General features: G+C 40.3%; 1 protein-coding gene across 1 annotated transcript in view; it reads right to left on the bottom strand.

Moving 5' to 3' along the window:
• Positions 1-17500, bottom strand: part of LOC135092667 (nephrin-like) — a 117144-nt gene that overhangs the window by 38645 nt on the left and 60999 nt on the right. Inside the window, exons 5-7 of the mRNA XM_063991272.1 lie at positions 14109-14260; positions 13339-13483; positions 1837-1967 (exon numbers count right to left, since the gene is read on the bottom strand). Of these exons, the coding sequence (XP_063847342.1) occupies positions 1837-1967; positions 13339-13483; positions 14109-14260 (428 nt within the window). The remainder of the gene's footprint in view (positions 1-1836; positions 1968-13338; positions 13484-14108; positions 14261-17500) is intronic.

Below are 17500 nucleotides of genomic sequence, written 5' to 3'. Positions count from 1 at the left end.
TTTACATAACCTTGGTAGCTTTATTTATTACGCTTTACTTCTCTACGTATTTGCTTCCTGAATTTTGTATCATTCACTTCATTTCTTTTCTCTCCCATTGGTTGAGGCAAGGAGATTTGTCTTCTCCGAGTATGGAGGGCAGTAACAATGGCACGACACTTGTTGCTTCTTCACCTGAGTAACAAGAGAAAATTTTACTAAGGAAAAAACCGGATTACACCCACTACATGATAAGAACTACTCTCTTGCTCTTTTGGTAGAAGCACCTTTCGATATAATGACCTAAACTTACACCTCATCAACTTCTTAATCTTAAAAAGCTCGAAGACGCTCAAAGATTAAAATACATCAGTACGGAGTGCGTCGCGGACCACTGCTGTAACTCACCAAGCCTACGACCACCAGGGAAAGGAACACAATAGCAACACGCTCTAAGAATCTCGAAACAAAGAAAAAACCCAGCTCGATTAACGCCCAGGAAATACTAACACACATAACGCACTGCCGCTTCCTGATGGTCGTTACTCCTACATTTCTTAGAACGTGATTGGCGCCACGTCCAGGGTACCCATCACCGCCGCCCGCTAACTCTGTGATGGACGCGACCTAATGGCATGGCTTCAGGATTACTCGTACCGCGCCGCCACCTGCCCGAGTCACTTGTTCCCATCGCTGTAGTACGGATGTTGCCAATTAACCATCGAAGGCAGGAAATATTGGCTTACAGAGGGTCTACAGGGGTTCTAGGTTTCAGCTGGCTTGCTCTTCTGAATTCTTTCAATGACAGGCCGTTTTTTTCATAATCAACTTTTTAAACACTTTTTGCATGTTTTGAGTACTTCTGTAACCTAACCCGACAAAAACGAACCCTTGTTTTGCCTTTTTTTGCATGTCCATGTAAACAACTTTTCACAGTGAATGTTAGTAAAGGACAACCACAGCAGCGAACAAATTAACGACAGTTTCTTTACGTCTAGTTACATATAAATGAGTTTCACAGTATTCTGTTAATGAAGGACGACTATGGCAGTAAAAAAGGCTACCGAAAGTTTCTTCACGTTTAATTTCGTGCAAATAACGGAGGTCAACACCGTAAGAAACTCTGGAAAGAAAAATACTGCCGCGGTAATTCAAGGTAATAGACCATATGGCTGAGACGAGTCCTGGCTCGCTCCACAAGGAATTCGAGCGAGCAAAGCAAACAACTCCTGCGGCTGTCCCTGAAATTGGCGAAGTCGCTACACACACAACCTGACCCAAACCAAGCGTGAGTCTGTAAACTTACACCACTCAGGCAATAAATATTAAACCGCCGCAGAATTACTTCCCCAATGCAGCTCCTGGGAACCCACATTGCCTTCCTGTGCTTGCCTTCCTCTTCCTCCTTCTTCTCCTCCTTCTCCTCCTCCGTCTCCTACCTTAATCAAACACTCAGAGATACAACCATTTTACAGCGGCCTCAGTCTGGCAAACACGCACTGCTTCACGCCTTTAAGAAAACCAAACGCAATAAACTACCTGAACCTGGATGCTTGTGTCGGGATGTAATTTAAATCCTATTAATATTTATTCACTAGAAGACTTTCCTTTTTTCATTATTATTATTATTATTATTATTATTATTATTATTATCATCATCAACATCATCATCATTACATTTTCTTTGGCTTTTCCTTCACAAAATTCACAGCCACATTTGAGAAGAAAACAACAACAACAACAACAACAACAACAACAACAACAACAACAACAACAACAACAAAACAACAACAAAATCATCACGAGCCCCCTGCACACACACACACACACACACACACACACAGCGGGGACACTCACGTTGTGGAACCACGTGACGCGTCTGGCGGGCGGGTTGGCGTGGATGGTGCAGTCGAAGTACACGTCGTCCCCCTCCTTGATGGCCTCGGGGTCCAGGGCGGGGCCGAGAGCCAGCTCCACCTCGGGCTTATCTGGCGGGGGACGAGAGAGAATAAGGTATTGATTTTGTTAATGTGTGGGAGGCAGATTGCGAACACAAGTAGTTGAAGAAAAATACCATGATGGATTCTCTTTTCCGTGTAGGTGAAAAGTAAAGGGAAGTAAAGTTAAAAGGAGTAAAGGGAAGTAAGTTAAAAAGTCTCATTCAAATACCGTACCACAGAAAATTTAGAAAAGAACAGTAAGGAGTCTTTTTTCTTACACGTGAAGGAGACAAGTGAAGAGCAAGTAAACACACACACACACACACACACACACACACACACACACACACACACACACACACACACACACACACACACACACACACACACACACACACACACACCATTCCCCTAGAAAATTGAATAAGAGTTCCAAATGTGTCAGTTAATTCAGTTCCTGAGGTATCTTGGTGCCTCCCTCTTACATGCAGTTCAAGTTAAAGAAGGAGATAGAGAGACAGGCCGAGCGTTCCAGAGTTTACCAATGAAATGGATGAAAAGTGAAGATATTGGGTAACTCCTGCATTAGTAAAGATGGATTAGTTCGTTGTGGGGTGATGAAGACTGATAGAGCAAGAAATAAGTTAATAAATGAAGTTAAAAGAGGTGGTGCAGCGTATCACGGCCGACAGGTCTCTTAATGTTTGTTCTTCCTCCTTTGCTGGTAAATAAGTATTGCTTCATTCTATTGTTGGTATCTGAAATATATTTCCAGGAAGTTAATTACATTGTTTACTGCTTCTTTTGAGTGATAATAATTGCCTTACAAATAGGAATATATTTTATGTGGTTCGTTCTTATTTAGTTCTAAGTCATATTGGTTTTCTTTGAAGTGAGTTTCCGCCTTATTTAATAACAACATAAGCAAAGTACAACCAGTCTCCAGCTTTGTGAGAATGAATAAGTTTCACGGAAATAATTCTAACCTTAACCAGAAGTTCGTGCTCCTTTGTGTACTCAAAAATAATGTGTAACTCAAACAATAATGCACCTAGACTCCCTTTCCTGCAACAACTAATAATCCACAGTCTACACACTACAGTCTCAATTCCCAGGCTGACTTCAGTGTATCTCAAAAAAAAAATAAAATAAAGAAATAAAGAAATAAAAAAAAAAAAAATAAAAAAAAAAAAAAAATAAAAATAAAAATAAAAATAAAAATAAAGAAAAAATAATGCACAAACAAAAAGTAATGTACACGCTACTGTCTCAATTCCCAGTGTGCCCTTAGTGGACCAAACCTCCTCAGAGCAAATAACTAACAGGCATCTTATGGTTAGTGTCAAATAAACTCACGTACCCTGTTCTTCCGACACTTTCCCCAAGCACTGACTCTGTACTCTGGCCGCCTCACCATTACCGGGCGCTGCTATACCACACTAACCCCGTCTTAAGTAGGGGGTACTGAGGGGGTTATTATATAAGTAAGTATATGTTATTTAGAAGACTTTTTTCACACCTCACGCATGTTCATTTTTTTTTATTTATTGTTATTATATTTTTCTTCTTTGTGTGTGTAATGATTCTCTCTCTCTCTCTCTCTCTCTCTCTCTCTCTCTCTCTCTCTCTCTCTCTCTCTCTCTCTCTCGTCCCCTTCGCCTTTCCTTTCCTCTTCCACCTCCTTGTTTTCTTTTCTGATCGTTTTCTTTTTTCTCACTCTCCTCTTCCTTGTTTTTCCTTCTCTTTCTACTCTTCCTCTTCCTCCATTTCCTTTTCGTTTTGTTTCTCCTCCTTCCCTTCCTCCTTTTTCTTCATCTTTCGCATTCTCCTCCTCCCCCTTCTCTTCCTTCTTCTTCTTCTTCTTCTTCTTCTTCTTCTTCTTCTTCTTCTTCTTCTTCTTCTCCTCCTCCTCCTCCTCCTCCTCCCTCTCTCCTCTTCCTCCTCCTCCTCTTTCTCTTCCTTCTCTTCCTTATCTTTTTTCTTCCTCCTTCTCCTCCAGACCATTAATTTAATTCCGTCCGTTCCTCTTCTTCAGCCTCTTTCCTTTCTTTCTTTTCCTACTTTAATCTTTTCTTCGCTCTTTCGTCTTTTATACATTTTTCACTGCACTTTTTCCTTTTGTCTTTTTCCATTTTTGTATATTTTTTTTATTTTTTGTCCTGTTCGTCGTCGTCTTTCTTTCCTTTTATTCTCCGGATTTTTATTTGATTTTTCAACTTTCTTATTTCATATTTTATATCTTTTTTTTCGTTTACAGTTCTTTATATCAGTTATTATGCTAAGAAACATTTTACATTTAAAGTTGATTAGTAGTTAGTCAGTCAGTCAGTCAGTCAGACAGTCAGTCAGTCAGTCAGTCAGTCAGTCAGCGAGCCAGTCATTCAGCCTGTCAGCCAGCCAGTCATTCAGTCAGTCAGTCAGTCAGTCAGTCAGTCAGTCAGTCAGTCAGTCAGTCAGTCAGTCAGCCATTCAGCTAGCCAGCCAGCCAGCCAGTCAGTCAGTCAGTCAGTCAGTCAGTCAGTCAGTCAGTCAGCCAGCTAGTCGTTCAGCCAGTCAGCCAGCCAGCTAGCCAACCAGCCAATCAGCCAATCAATCAGTCAGTCAGTCAGCCAATCAGTCAGCCAGCCAGCCAACCATAAATCCATTCATCTAACCAACCAGCCAGTGAGTGAGTGAGTGAGTGAGTGAGTGAGTGAGTGAGTGAATCAGTCAGTCAGTCAGTCGGGAGGTCAGTCAGTCAGTCAGTCAGTAGCATGTTAACTCGAAAAAGAAATAATAATAAAAAAAAAACATCACTAACTTTTCCCTGCTAATAAACATTCACAAAACACTACATCACAAAGGAACACGAAAACTAACATGATAATACCGGAGTCGTGTTACAAAGCTACAATTCTTCCTCAAGGGAACTCTGTCTTGTGTTTATAAAAGCAAGGGGAGGTTAGCCAGGCGTGTGTGTGGGACGGGCCTCTCTTTGGCTGTGTGCGTGTTTGGACAAATGCTTCCCTCTTTACCGTTTTACATCCTGACTTCAGAATGACAAGATGACGTAGTGGAAAAAAACAACATTTGCTGGAACTAAATGTCAGATGGTGAAGCGTTTGTGTGAGAAATAGAGGAATACACACGCATATAAAAAAAAAAAAATATAAAAAAATAGATAGGTAGACAGATATTTTATTGAATACAACCAGGAGTCACCTAATACATTAGATATCCATATGAAGATAAATTCACAAAGCGCACACGTACACACACACACACACACACACACACACACACACACACACACACACACACACACACAGTCATGAAAATAATATATCAAATAACAACTTAATTCTTAATGCATATTTTATCATTCCTTTTCCGACGTGATAACAAAAAAAAAAATAAATAAATAAATAAAAAAAAAAAAAAAATAAATAAATAAAAAACAATAATAATAATGGTAGAATTAATCCTATAAATAAAAAAAAAACAATGATAATAATGGTAGAATTAATCCTATTACCAGTTAACTTGAATTCATAAATAATACTCCATTATAACAAGTGACAGCTTCAGTACAAGACAAATATTTGCTGCTGTCCTGTCTCTTCTGAAGGCGAGGCATCAGGTCTGGCCAGTGTGTTGCGAGGCCAAAAGAACGAAGCTTTAATCGAGGCAACCAGGCTGTTCTTCCTTTCCTTTAGAGACTGGGACTTCAGTGGGCCTTTTTATTCTTCCTTTTCTTGCATTTGTCCACCCTAAATTTTCCTCTCCCTTTTCTATTCTATTTATTTATTTTGGTCTCCAGTTAAAAGATAAAAAGGCGCCTTACTCCCTTACTCGTTGCATAGACGATGGATAGGCAGGAGGCACCAATAGGGAGCGCTAGGTAGACCAGTTCCCTTCTCCTTTAACCTTCCCAGTCACACACACACACACACACACACACACACACACACACACACACAGAACCGCTGCCCATTCAAGGCTGGCTGAACCTTGGGCAGGGCAGTCACCTGAGAAAATCCCAACTGCATGCTGGGATCGGAACACGGGACTTCCTGCATTGTAGTCAGCCGCTCTCACAGGAACCACAGCACTTTCTTTCAAATTTCCGTGTAGTAATGTCAACTTTTTCTGCTGTCTAGTGGTGCATTTTTCTTGATTTTTTTTAAAGGTTTTTGGATTGGCCGGAATATTAGTTGATGCTTATACTGTATCAAAACTATCACCGTAAGTTTCAATGCTCGAGATCTCGTTGCAAAGGCCGGGAAAATGCTGTAAAGGTTGAATAACTCCTGCATCTACTGACATGTGTGTGCTTCCGAGACAACCCTAATGACGCGACACATCTTACCGGGAAAATAAGTTGTGTCAAATGCTGGTATATACGTGTTTGCTGGTAATATATAATGGGTAATTCCTAGTGTCTACTTCTTTACGTTACTGAAGAAATATATGCATTGTTTTCTTTGATGACACTCAAGTTCAAATATACAAGAAACTACCATGATAACGACTAGATAGCATTTGATACAGGTTCCTTTCTGAATGTTGGTAATACTCGTACAAGAAGAGTCATTATTATCATCTGTTCCGCGACACTGCTCAAGAAATAATTATACTGTTATCGTCTTAATGGTATTTTAATGCCTTCAGAGATACACACGCTTCGTTCCTCTCTCCGTTGCTAGTAATACACTTTTGCTTCAATTTATTCTGCTATATTATCAACGAAATAATTGTATTACTTTTCTTTCTTTGTTTCTTTCTTTACTTTCTGTATTATATGATTCGATTCGACTTATTTATCTTATTTTATTTTATTTATTTATCTATTTTTTTGCGGCGTCACACAATACAACCCCTTTTTTCTTTTTTAATCAACATGAAATCAGTCAACCAAACCATCAATCACTTATATTCTTAATTATGAAACACGCACCACCAGAACACTCAGCAAACCCCCTCATAACACTGCTCTCCTAAACCCCGACAGCAGCATCACCTGGCTGTCCGTGACACTTTCTACCTGCCCTGGCCAGCGCTGCACGGGTTGTATCACAGCCGAGCGCCGCTTTAGAGACGCAACTTCTATCGGTCGCTGTTAATACTTTCCGCACGGCTAAGCGTTTCCTACAGCTCATCACAACAACTGATTGCACACATGCCTGATGCGGGGCCAGCGCCGCGGAAATGGCAAAGGTAAGTGTATTGACATGATTTACATAAATATTTCAATACCAGATCACGTCAGGATTAAAATAAAGGTGTGCAATGGAAAGTTGACCTGACAGGACAGCTTGTGGCAGACTAATACTGCTGCTGGTGCTGGTGCTGGTACATCCTGTGTGTGTGTGTGTGTGTGTGTGTGTGTGTGTGTGTGTGTGTGTGTGTGTGTGTGTGTGTGTGTGTGTGTGTGTGTGTGTGTGTGTGTGTGTGTGTGTGTGTGTGTGTGTGTGTGTGTGTGTGTGTGTGTGGTTTTCCTTGGTCTTAATCCCGTGATGAGCTCACGACCGCCAGCTGGTGTTTGCCCGGAAGGACCCTACATCTCACAGAAACCGAGCGTCTTTTATTTATTTATTTATTTATTTCTATTCGTTACCACATCTGTTTAGAAAAGAGGTCATCCAGTGAGTGAGGCAGCAATTGGTGAAACGTCTGGCGTCCAGCGATCCAGTACTTCTGTTCACTAAATGTACATAAATCAGTCTCTGCATGATGTCCTCCATCTCAAGAAAACACAAGGGAACTCCGGGCAATTCACCTTATGTGTACAAATTCTACTCGTATTTCACTACTGGCCAACTGAACAGTTATAAATCGCTTGCTGCCTGTGTGAAAGGAAAGGGTGGCAACACACACACACACACACACACACACACACACACACACACACACACACACACACACATTCCAATCCCTTGCTCAATGAGGACAACAACCATTCGTTGTCAGTGGAGCGAGAAAAAAAAATCCTTGAAGACCAGAGCTGGGTTCGAACCTACTGTCGAATGGCTGGCGAAGTGAGTGTGTGTGTGTGTGTGTGTGTGTGTGATGAGCCGTGTGTGTGTGTGATGAGCCGTGCGTGCGTGCGTGTGGGAACATTAGGAGTATACCCGTGTCCAAACTACTCATGGAACGTGACAGAGCGAACAAAGACGCAGTAACGACCACCTTCTCGCTACACAAACACAGCTGCTAACATTACGTGCTGAATAAACTCCACGTGACAGGCAGCGGGTCATCAATATCTCAATGACGGTGACCTCTCAGCCAAATCAGACTAGAGCAGGACATGGCAAACCAGTGGAGGAGTATTCAAATATTATAACTGTTCTGTTCCTTGCGTGTCGGGTAGAAGGAAGGCAGCGTGTCAGATTACTTCCCCGTTATAAATGAAGGCTAATCACTGTAACCTCACATTTATAAACATGAGATTAAGGTAATGTATGAAGGAATCTTGCAGGAAGTTCACGCGAGTAGCAAAGTATTAGGTTGTAAAAATGTGACGGAAATTGAGATATAGTGAAAAGAAATAGTGATGGAAATTGTTGTGCAGGAAAATGGTGTTATATGAAGGACTGTGCAAGAAATTTAGTCTAGTAAAAATAAGTAAATAAATAAATAAAAAAAATACAATGTTGGAAAAATGTGGCAGGAAGTGAGTTGTGTGGATGAAGTGGTGGAGAAATTCTGAAGGGTGTCATTATTAAAGTAATTGCCGTAAAATATGAAGAACTGCTGCAAGAAATTCAGGCCAGTGGCAAAATATAACGTAAAAATGTGACGGGAAGTGACTTACGAGGATGAAGTAACGAAGAAAAACTGAAGGATGTAATTATGAAGGAAATTAGTGTTATATATGAAGAAGTTCTCGCAAGAAATTCACGCAACTAACGAAACATTAATCTCACCGGAGAAAGTAAGGAACATAGACTGAAAGAAGTATTAAAAGTAAGAAAAAAGAAAAAAAAAAACAGCGCAATGAACAAAGGTCTTCCGAAAAAAATAAAAATGAAAACAGGAAAAAAGTAAGAAAACAAAAGGATAAAAATAAACACAGACTAAAGGAAGTTATACAATCAAAAATAAAAAAAATGTAATGAAAAAAAAGAAAAAAAAAAAGAAAACACACACATAAAGAAGGAAGAAAGATTACGATAACTGAATACTAGTGAGAATAAAATAATGAAAAATATAATAGCGAAAAAGGCAGCTCTTTCTCCATTCCCTACTCTCGCCTTCCTCTCTCTGTGTCTCAAATAACTGGCCTTTCCTGAATCGTCATAAGGAGATCAGCGTCATGAAGGAAGGTGTTCTCTCAAGATATGAACTCAAGTAACAAAACACTGGAGTAAAACTAGCAAAAATAACACGGTAAATAAACGACTTAGAATGACATAATGAACAAACAGGATTAACGTCACAATAACGTAAAACACTAATAGGTGAACAACACACGCGAGCCAAAGCAGCAGAAATATCAAGGTGGATAAATGACAGTGAGGACAAAGTAGTGAACAAACGGATTAACGTAAAATAATGGGAAAAGTAACAGATTAACACAACACATGACAACATTCCGGCAACAAAAAGGTAAATGACAAAACACACACACACGTAAAGACAATAAACACATTACGGCAACTGAACAATTGTGAAGAATATTCAACAAAATACAATAATGGGGATAGATTAACAGATTAACGCAACTTATGGTAGCGTTCTGGCAGCAAAAAAAAAAAGAGTAACAAAACACAGAAATAAAGACAGAAAAAAACATATTCCAACAACTGAACAATTGTGAAGAATACTAGACACGTAACAGTAAAGAAGAAAACCAACAAATTATCGAAATATATTATAGCTTTCTAGCAACAAAAAGAATGTGAGTAACAAAACACACACGGTAAAAAAAGAGTACACATATTCTAGTAACTAAATAACTGGGATGAAAAATACTAAGCAAACGTTAAAGGAAGTTTTTAGAAAGAAAAGTAATGCAATTTATCACAGTGTTCCGACAAGAAATGCAGAAAAACAACAAGACACGCGAGTGAAACAAAACAAAACACACACAAAAAAAGATAATAATAATGATAAAAATACCAGGATAAGTAAAAAAAATAGCCTTGAGGGTGAAGTAATGAGGAAAATTTTACGTAATATATTTTAGAAATTAGCGTAAAGTAGGAAGGCGCTGAGGCAAGACGTTCACACAGGTATCAAGACACGTAGCCATAAAAGATACCTCGGTCAATTAACTGTGAGAATAATGAAACAAAAAGACTAACGTAGCGGGAAAGTAAAGCACAAGTAAATTAAATGAACATACAAGAAAAATTCCTCTAACAAAACCAGAAAAGAAAGAAAAACACCAGTAAAAAATGTGATACTAAATAAATAAATACAACATATAAAATAATAATAACAAACACCACACCGTAAAAATAATAATGAGGATAAAAATAACGAACAAACACTGAATGAAATTTTTATCAACCAGATTACCGTAATGTAGGAAGCCATTTACCTCAACAAATACACACCAGTAACAAAACACGCGAGTAAAAAAGTATCACACTCACTACAGGAACGCGAGGGAGAAGCACTGGACACAAAGCACTGGACACACACACACACACACACACACACACACACTGGCGAGAATTATTATAAAGGCAATGAGCGTAATGGAGGAATACGTTCTCGCGGGATGTGCAGATAAGTTAACTGAACACACACACATGAACACACACATACATAAACAGCAGACAAAACAATGCAAAATAATAAGAATAGCATAGCCAACAATAAACAAACAATTACTTAGTCCTCTTATTTTTCACTTATAAACATATTGCTTTCTTGTATTACCGGGTGATCTAATAAGGGACAATACAGGAATATAACAGCCGCACATCCTCCACCAATGGGATCTCTGTTCACCTTCCTACCGGCTTCATTATTTCAGCAAGGAACACGAGCCTGCCTCACTCACCGATGCTCATTATGTTTACTACACAACCAACTCGCTGCATGACCTAAATTGGGCGCTACACACACACACACACACACACACACACACACACACACACACACACACACACACACACACACACACACACACACACACACACACACACACACACAAGAGAGAGAGAGAGAGAGAGAGAGAGAGGAGAGAGAGAGAGAGAGAGAGAGAGAGAGAGAGAGAGAGAGAGAGAGAGAGAGAGGAGAGAGAGAGAGAGAGAGAGAGAGAGAGAGAGAGAGAGAGAGAGAGAGAGAGAGAGAGAGAGAAACAGACAGACTGACAGACAGACAGACAGACAGACAGACAGACAGACAGACAGACAGACAGACAGGGCCACAAACACAGGCAGGCAGACAAATAAAAAGACAGAAAAACAGACACAGAGAGGGACACACAGACAGAGACAGAGGGACGAAGGCAGGCGGAGATACACAGACACACACACAGACACACAGGCAGACGGAGGGTCCAGTCACATCGAGCCCTCCCACTAGCAACCTTGACCAAACTCGCTTCACTTTCTCATAATCCCAACCTTTCCTGACTTAAATGAATCAACCAGCAAGTTTCCAGACACGGGCATCAGACAACCTCCCTCACTCGTTCACTGTACCTTATAATATTAAATACAGGGGCAACATATGCCTTACATTTTCTTGTATATTTTCAGTCTTAGGCTTACCTCGCGCGGTGGATAGAATATTGTAAAAGTGAATTGAATTAACTGGGGTACGTGAGGCCAGGAAGTGTATTATTTTATTACTGGAAGGTTTATAGGGTTGTAAGTTTTCTTCACACGCGAGTTTCCAGGCCAGGGCAGAGGAGTTACTCTCTTGAATGAAGGAATATAAGAACATAAAGTTTGGACTCGCTGACTGCTTTTGTATCTCCCCTTACCTTTGACAAACTATTTTAACAAGAAGGGTTTTAAGACAGTTCTTTAGTTTGGTTAATTCTTCTGGTCCTTCTCTTTAGGGATTGGCATTCACAGCGCGGTTTTTTTTTTCTTTTTTATCTACATCCTTTAATCCTTGGCCAGAACCCCTCTTGCATTAAAACAGTAAAGAAAGCAAGGGACGCTGCAAGAAGCCATCAGGCCTACACGTGGCAGCCCCCCTATATAAAACATACCTACCTATTACAACTAATCACCCTTATCCATAAATCTATCTGACCTTTTAAAGTTCCCTAATTACTCAGTCCTAGCGACCTAATTACTGAGTTTATTCCATTCATCTACTACTCTATTTAAAAACCAAATTCCTTCCTGTCTCTTTCTTAAATCTAACCTTATCAAGCTTGAACCAATTATTTTTCGTCCTATCCTGATTACGGACGCTGAATATACTGAGCGAAGAGAGTCGGGAAGTAAAAATAAGAGAGTCTGAAGTGTGTGGTGATGTGATGCAAGTATTAAATGGCCTAAAAGATTCAAGAAAATAGATTTATCATACTCGTAAATTTTTCTGACCTTTTGGGAACACAGTTGAGCGGATCTCTCTCTCTCTCTCTCTCTCTCTCTCTCTCTCTCTCTCTCTCTCTCTCTCTCTCTCTCTCTCTCTCTCTCTCTCTCTCTCTCTACTAGTCTCGCTGATACGTAATATAACTAATTAATTAACTGACTAACTGACTACCTAGCAAACTAAATAAATGACTAATCAACTAACCACATAAATAAATAAAAATGAGGTTCTTTTTGTCAGGAGGTACCAATTCCTAAAGGGGAAAGTCTTATGTTCTTAAAAAGTAAAAGGAATCGTGACGTAAACCACAAAAATATTCCCTTACACTTTAGATCTCCACCAAGTTTAACATTCCCTCAGTTAGAGCACCAGCAGAAACCTAACAGAATAATATACAGTCCTCCAGCATCAGCCTGAGTCACCCTTCCTCCTTCCCCGCTCATAAACCATTACTCGTGGCAGCGTTACGACCAATTATGGATCTGAAGCTCGACAGAAGAGACGAGGCTGGCGGATGAAGAGAAGCAGGGATTGAATAAGAGATGACGTGTGGGAGAGATGTCTGAGTGGAGCACGAGGAGGACGACAGCTTGTGGACGAGGAAGAGGAAGAGGATTTGGAGGAGCTGGAAGATAGCAGGAGGAGAAGACGGAGTAGTAGTAGTAGTAGTAGTAGTAGTAGTAGTAGTAGTAGTAGTAATAGCAGTAGTTATTCTTGTTGTATCAGTAGTGATAATAGAAGAAGAAGACGAAGAACAAGGACAAGAAGAACAAGAGCAGGAACAAAAACAACAAGAACAAGAACAAGAGCAAAAAGAACAAGAAAAACAAGAAACACCACCACCACCACCACCACCACACCCATGCCCCCACAAACACCGCAACCCTTCACTCACTACCCGTCCCTCACGCGTCAACAGAGTACTCACATCTCACACTGAGCAGCACGGAGTCCTCTATCTCTGAGTGTGGCAGGGACGGGTTGGCAGCACTGCAGCGGATGTGGCGGCCGTCGTCGTGGCGGGTGGGGCGGAAGACGATGGAGCCCGTGGTGACATTGCCGTTGTTCATGTCCTGGTGAAGGAAAGGCTTTGGGGTCAGCGTTAGATTGATTAGTTTAACAAGTGAAGGCGCCGAAACATCGCGGTCATGTGGCGCCGCTACAAAATGTTCAAAGCAACTAAGATGGCAGGTTAAAATAGTGAGAGTAAATAACTAAAGTGTGGTAGGGTAAAAATAGTAAAAATCCTTAAAAATGCATCGGGTCAGAGTAATGTGTGGGGATGAAAGGAATGTTACTTAGGCCATTATTCTGAAAGGCTTTGCTCTCTCATCGCGACTATCTTCAAAGGCCACAGAGATAATTAGTCGTGTTTCTCCTGGTAACAATGCAGAAATTTTGTATATCTGTCACTAGAACCATAAAGAATACCATGTAAGTGTACTATATAAGGCGGTGACGGCGCCCTCTCAATCGGTTCCCTTGAAGAAGCAGATAGCGAAACTAGTCTGGAAATAAACTTACGTCACTGCCGTTTTTTTCTTACACCTTCCTCCACTTGTCCAAAATGTCTCAACATAAAAAATACCTTTAAAAACCAGTGTAGCTTCAAGTAGAGCCTTTGAATGTAATGGAGGTGCGGGTAGAAGAGTTTCAGAATATGGCCCAAGCTCCTGAGAAGAGTAAGGGAAGGCTTACTGTGTGAGTGACTTCTGTGATATTGCGCGCTCCTCTCCACCAGGTGATACGTGCTGGCGGCCGTGACCCCACCGCTCTGCACACCAGCTCCACGGGCCGCCCCGCAGACAGCGTGCCCACGTCCCCCACGATATCCACCGATAGTGGCTTGACTGTGGGCAGGAAAAGAAAACTGATAAGGATTATGAAATTATGAACATTCTCTCTCTCTCTGGGTTTTGAAAATTCTCTCTCTCTCTCTCTCTCTCTCTCTCTCTCTCTCTGCAAAAAAGCATCAGACCTACTCATGGCAGTCTCTGTATAAAACATGCCTGTCTATTTCCACCTTTCATCCCAATCCATGAATTTGTTTATTTTTTTAGTTCCCTAATAACAACATGATTACTAGGTGTTGTCCATTCTTATACCACTGTATGAGAACCAATTATTTCCCATTTCTTTCTTAAATCTTACTTTTATCAAGCTTGAACTCGTTTTTTCTTGTCCCGTGTAGCTCAATTTAGCTTTTTATATCGCGGAAAAGGATTTAATCAAGTGGGTACATGTCAGAGCTTGTAAAGAAATTAAGAAAATTACTTTACAACAAAATAACCTTTATACTGGAGTAAGTTTTTATCTGTCTTTGTCTCTCGATATTGGACCTGCAATCTAGTTTACTTCATTACTTCATAACAAACTTTTTTTTTTTTTATACTATACTACTTTTTTATTTTTATCTTTGTCTTTCTCTCAACATGGGAATCAGCAATCTACTTTACTTTCATTACTTTATACCAAACTAAATCTTTATATAACACTAATTTTTATGTGTCGGTCTTTTTTCCTTTCTCAACACACAAAAATCAATCTAGCTTACTTTCATTACTTAACAACAAACTTAACAATCTTTATACCACACATACTAATTTTTTATATCCTTGTCTATCTCTCATCACGTAACCAACAATCTAATTTTCTTTTATTACTTTACAACAAACTCAATATTGTTTAGAGTGTACAAACGTCTTTCTCTTTCTCTCACCACGCCACCAGCAATCTAGTTTACTTTCATTACTTTCCCCACCTTGCATCTTTACTCCCCGGCCCGTCTCCATTTACGTGTATTAATAAAGGCAGACACGGGGCAGCGCGGGAACCAGCGGGAGGCAGCGGGAGGGCGGCGCATGCATGGTACCTGCCCCTCGGTGCCCCGCCACGCACCACCAACACTGCTGCCTCCTTCCGCTAAATTAAACTCCAACAAACAAAGAAAGAAAGGTTCTCTCTCTCTCTCTCTCTCTCTCTCTCTCTCTCTCTCTCTCTCTCTCTCTCTCTCTCTCTCTGGTCATTTTTAAAGATTGAATTAAACTCATACAAGGAAATCTCTCTCTCTCTCTCTCTCTCTCTCTCTCTCTCTCTCTCTCTCTCTCTCTCTCTCTCTCTCTCTCTCTCTCTCTCTCTCTATCCCCTTTCCTGCCTCCCTACTAACACACAACGCAAATATCCCTCTGTAATCATATCCTCTATCAAAATACAAGCACGAAATTAGCAGCAAGTCTTCAGCCAGTCACCATCCCCTTCACACGATAAGGAAATCAGTGGTATATTAAATCTACGCCAGTACTTCTAAGAGAGGGGAAGGGAAGGGGCGGCGTGTGTGGGTGTGTTTGTGAGGAGAGTAATCGTGCCTGAATTTATCTAGGGAATGAAGACTGATCCCCGTGTATTTAGCAAGGGTGAGGCGGAGTGGTGCAAGGGGAGAAAGGAACCGCTGCTGTTTAGGTTAAATCAATACCAGATGGGAGGAAGTATTAGAAGATACACGAGAGGAGCGGAGAGCGCCGTGGTGTGGCACGGGGTATTAGTACAAGGGATGAAAAGTAAGTGGCCAGAGCAATGATGGACGGGAGGGCGCAAGAAAGGAAATGAAGCAAGGTAAAGAGGTGGGCTAAGGAATGTGTGTGTGTGTGTGTGTGTGTGTGTGTGTGTGTGTGTGTGTGTGTGTGTGTGTGTGTGTGTGTGTGTGTGTGTGTGTGTGTGTGTGTGTGTGTTTAGCATGTTTCGATGTTTTTTGTATTTTATGGGAGATTATTTGCTTTTATTTCTTTATTTATCTATTCATTTGCTTATTTTTATTTGTTTTTATTGTTGTTTTATCTTGCCAATGTTTGTGTGTATGACTGCTCGTTCCTGCTCGTTTATCATGCTTTGATCTTTGAAAGTTTACAAGTGGGACTGGCGCTGCTTGTTCATTGTGATATGTCAGTAATATTGTGGACTGCAGTATTATTGTTTTTTATTTAGTAACAATCACACGCTCCCTAAATTACGTATTTGAGTCATATACTTTAATGTAAGACTTGTCAATAAACTACTACGACTACTATTACTACTGTGTGTGTGTGTGTGTGTGTGTGTGTGTGTGTGTGTGTGTGTGTGTGTGTGTGTGTGTGTGTGTGTGTGTGTGTGTGTGTGTGTGTGTGTGTGTGTCCACCTATGACTGTGATTGTGCCTACTTTCTCAAACATCGCAATGCCTGACGTGTTTAATAGCGGGATTCTTAAGACTCTTAATTCCCTCAGGTGAGACAATTTTGCTTGGAATGTACTTGCATGTGCGTGTCATCTTGCTCATGTTCATCACTGGTGGAGGGTCGTTATTGCCTCTAAGGAGGACACATATAACAGACATTTCAGTGTAACAGATGGAGACAAATGCTTCCTTAATTAGATTTATGTTGAGGGGAAGATGGTTGTGCCAGAAACAGATTGAAGAATGAGTAGAAATATATCACAGAGAAGGAATTGTGATTATATTTACGCACGATCCACTGTTATGAACATTTATATACACTCATGACGTAGATGCTATTCACGTTCACAGTGCAAGCAAAACAGACGTCTCGTAGCAATACATTCATAGATAAGCGAGCGTTTTCACAGACCATTTGTATTTGCTTATAAGGTTAAGACGTAATACAAATTCTTAAATATACTACAATAAGATAAATGCTTCCCTAATTATTCATATTGAAGGTAGGACCGGCGTGTGTCATAGAAACAAATTGACGGATGAGCCTTTGTCTATCACAGCAGAGGGGATTGTGACTGCATCCGAGTAACACACATACATTACACATTTAACACTTCTCCTGCTATTTGCCATGTTTTTTCCTACCTACTAACCACTCTGAGACATTTCTTTATATTTCTTTATTCTATATTTCAATCAGTCACAATTATTTCGTCGCCTAACCTATCACATAGTAATGAGACCTTATACAAGTTATGAAAAAAAAGTTTAAATAGCGCTAAAAATATAATAAAATAATGTACGAGTATACAACACACTACAATAAACGTCTTTTTTAATTAATCTACGACTACCTCTAAGCATTATACTACTGGAAATTG

This window comes from Scylla paramamosain, chromosome 40, assembly GCF_035594125.1.
Source record: "Scylla paramamosain isolate STU-SP2022 chromosome 40, ASM3559412v1, whole genome shotgun sequence".
NCBI classification, from domain to species: Eukaryota; Metazoa; Arthropoda; class Malacostraca; order Decapoda; family Portunidae; genus Scylla; species Scylla paramamosain.
The sequence above is the reverse complement of the archived record's forward strand: the minus strand, read 5'-3'. Positions and strand labels throughout refer to the sequence as shown.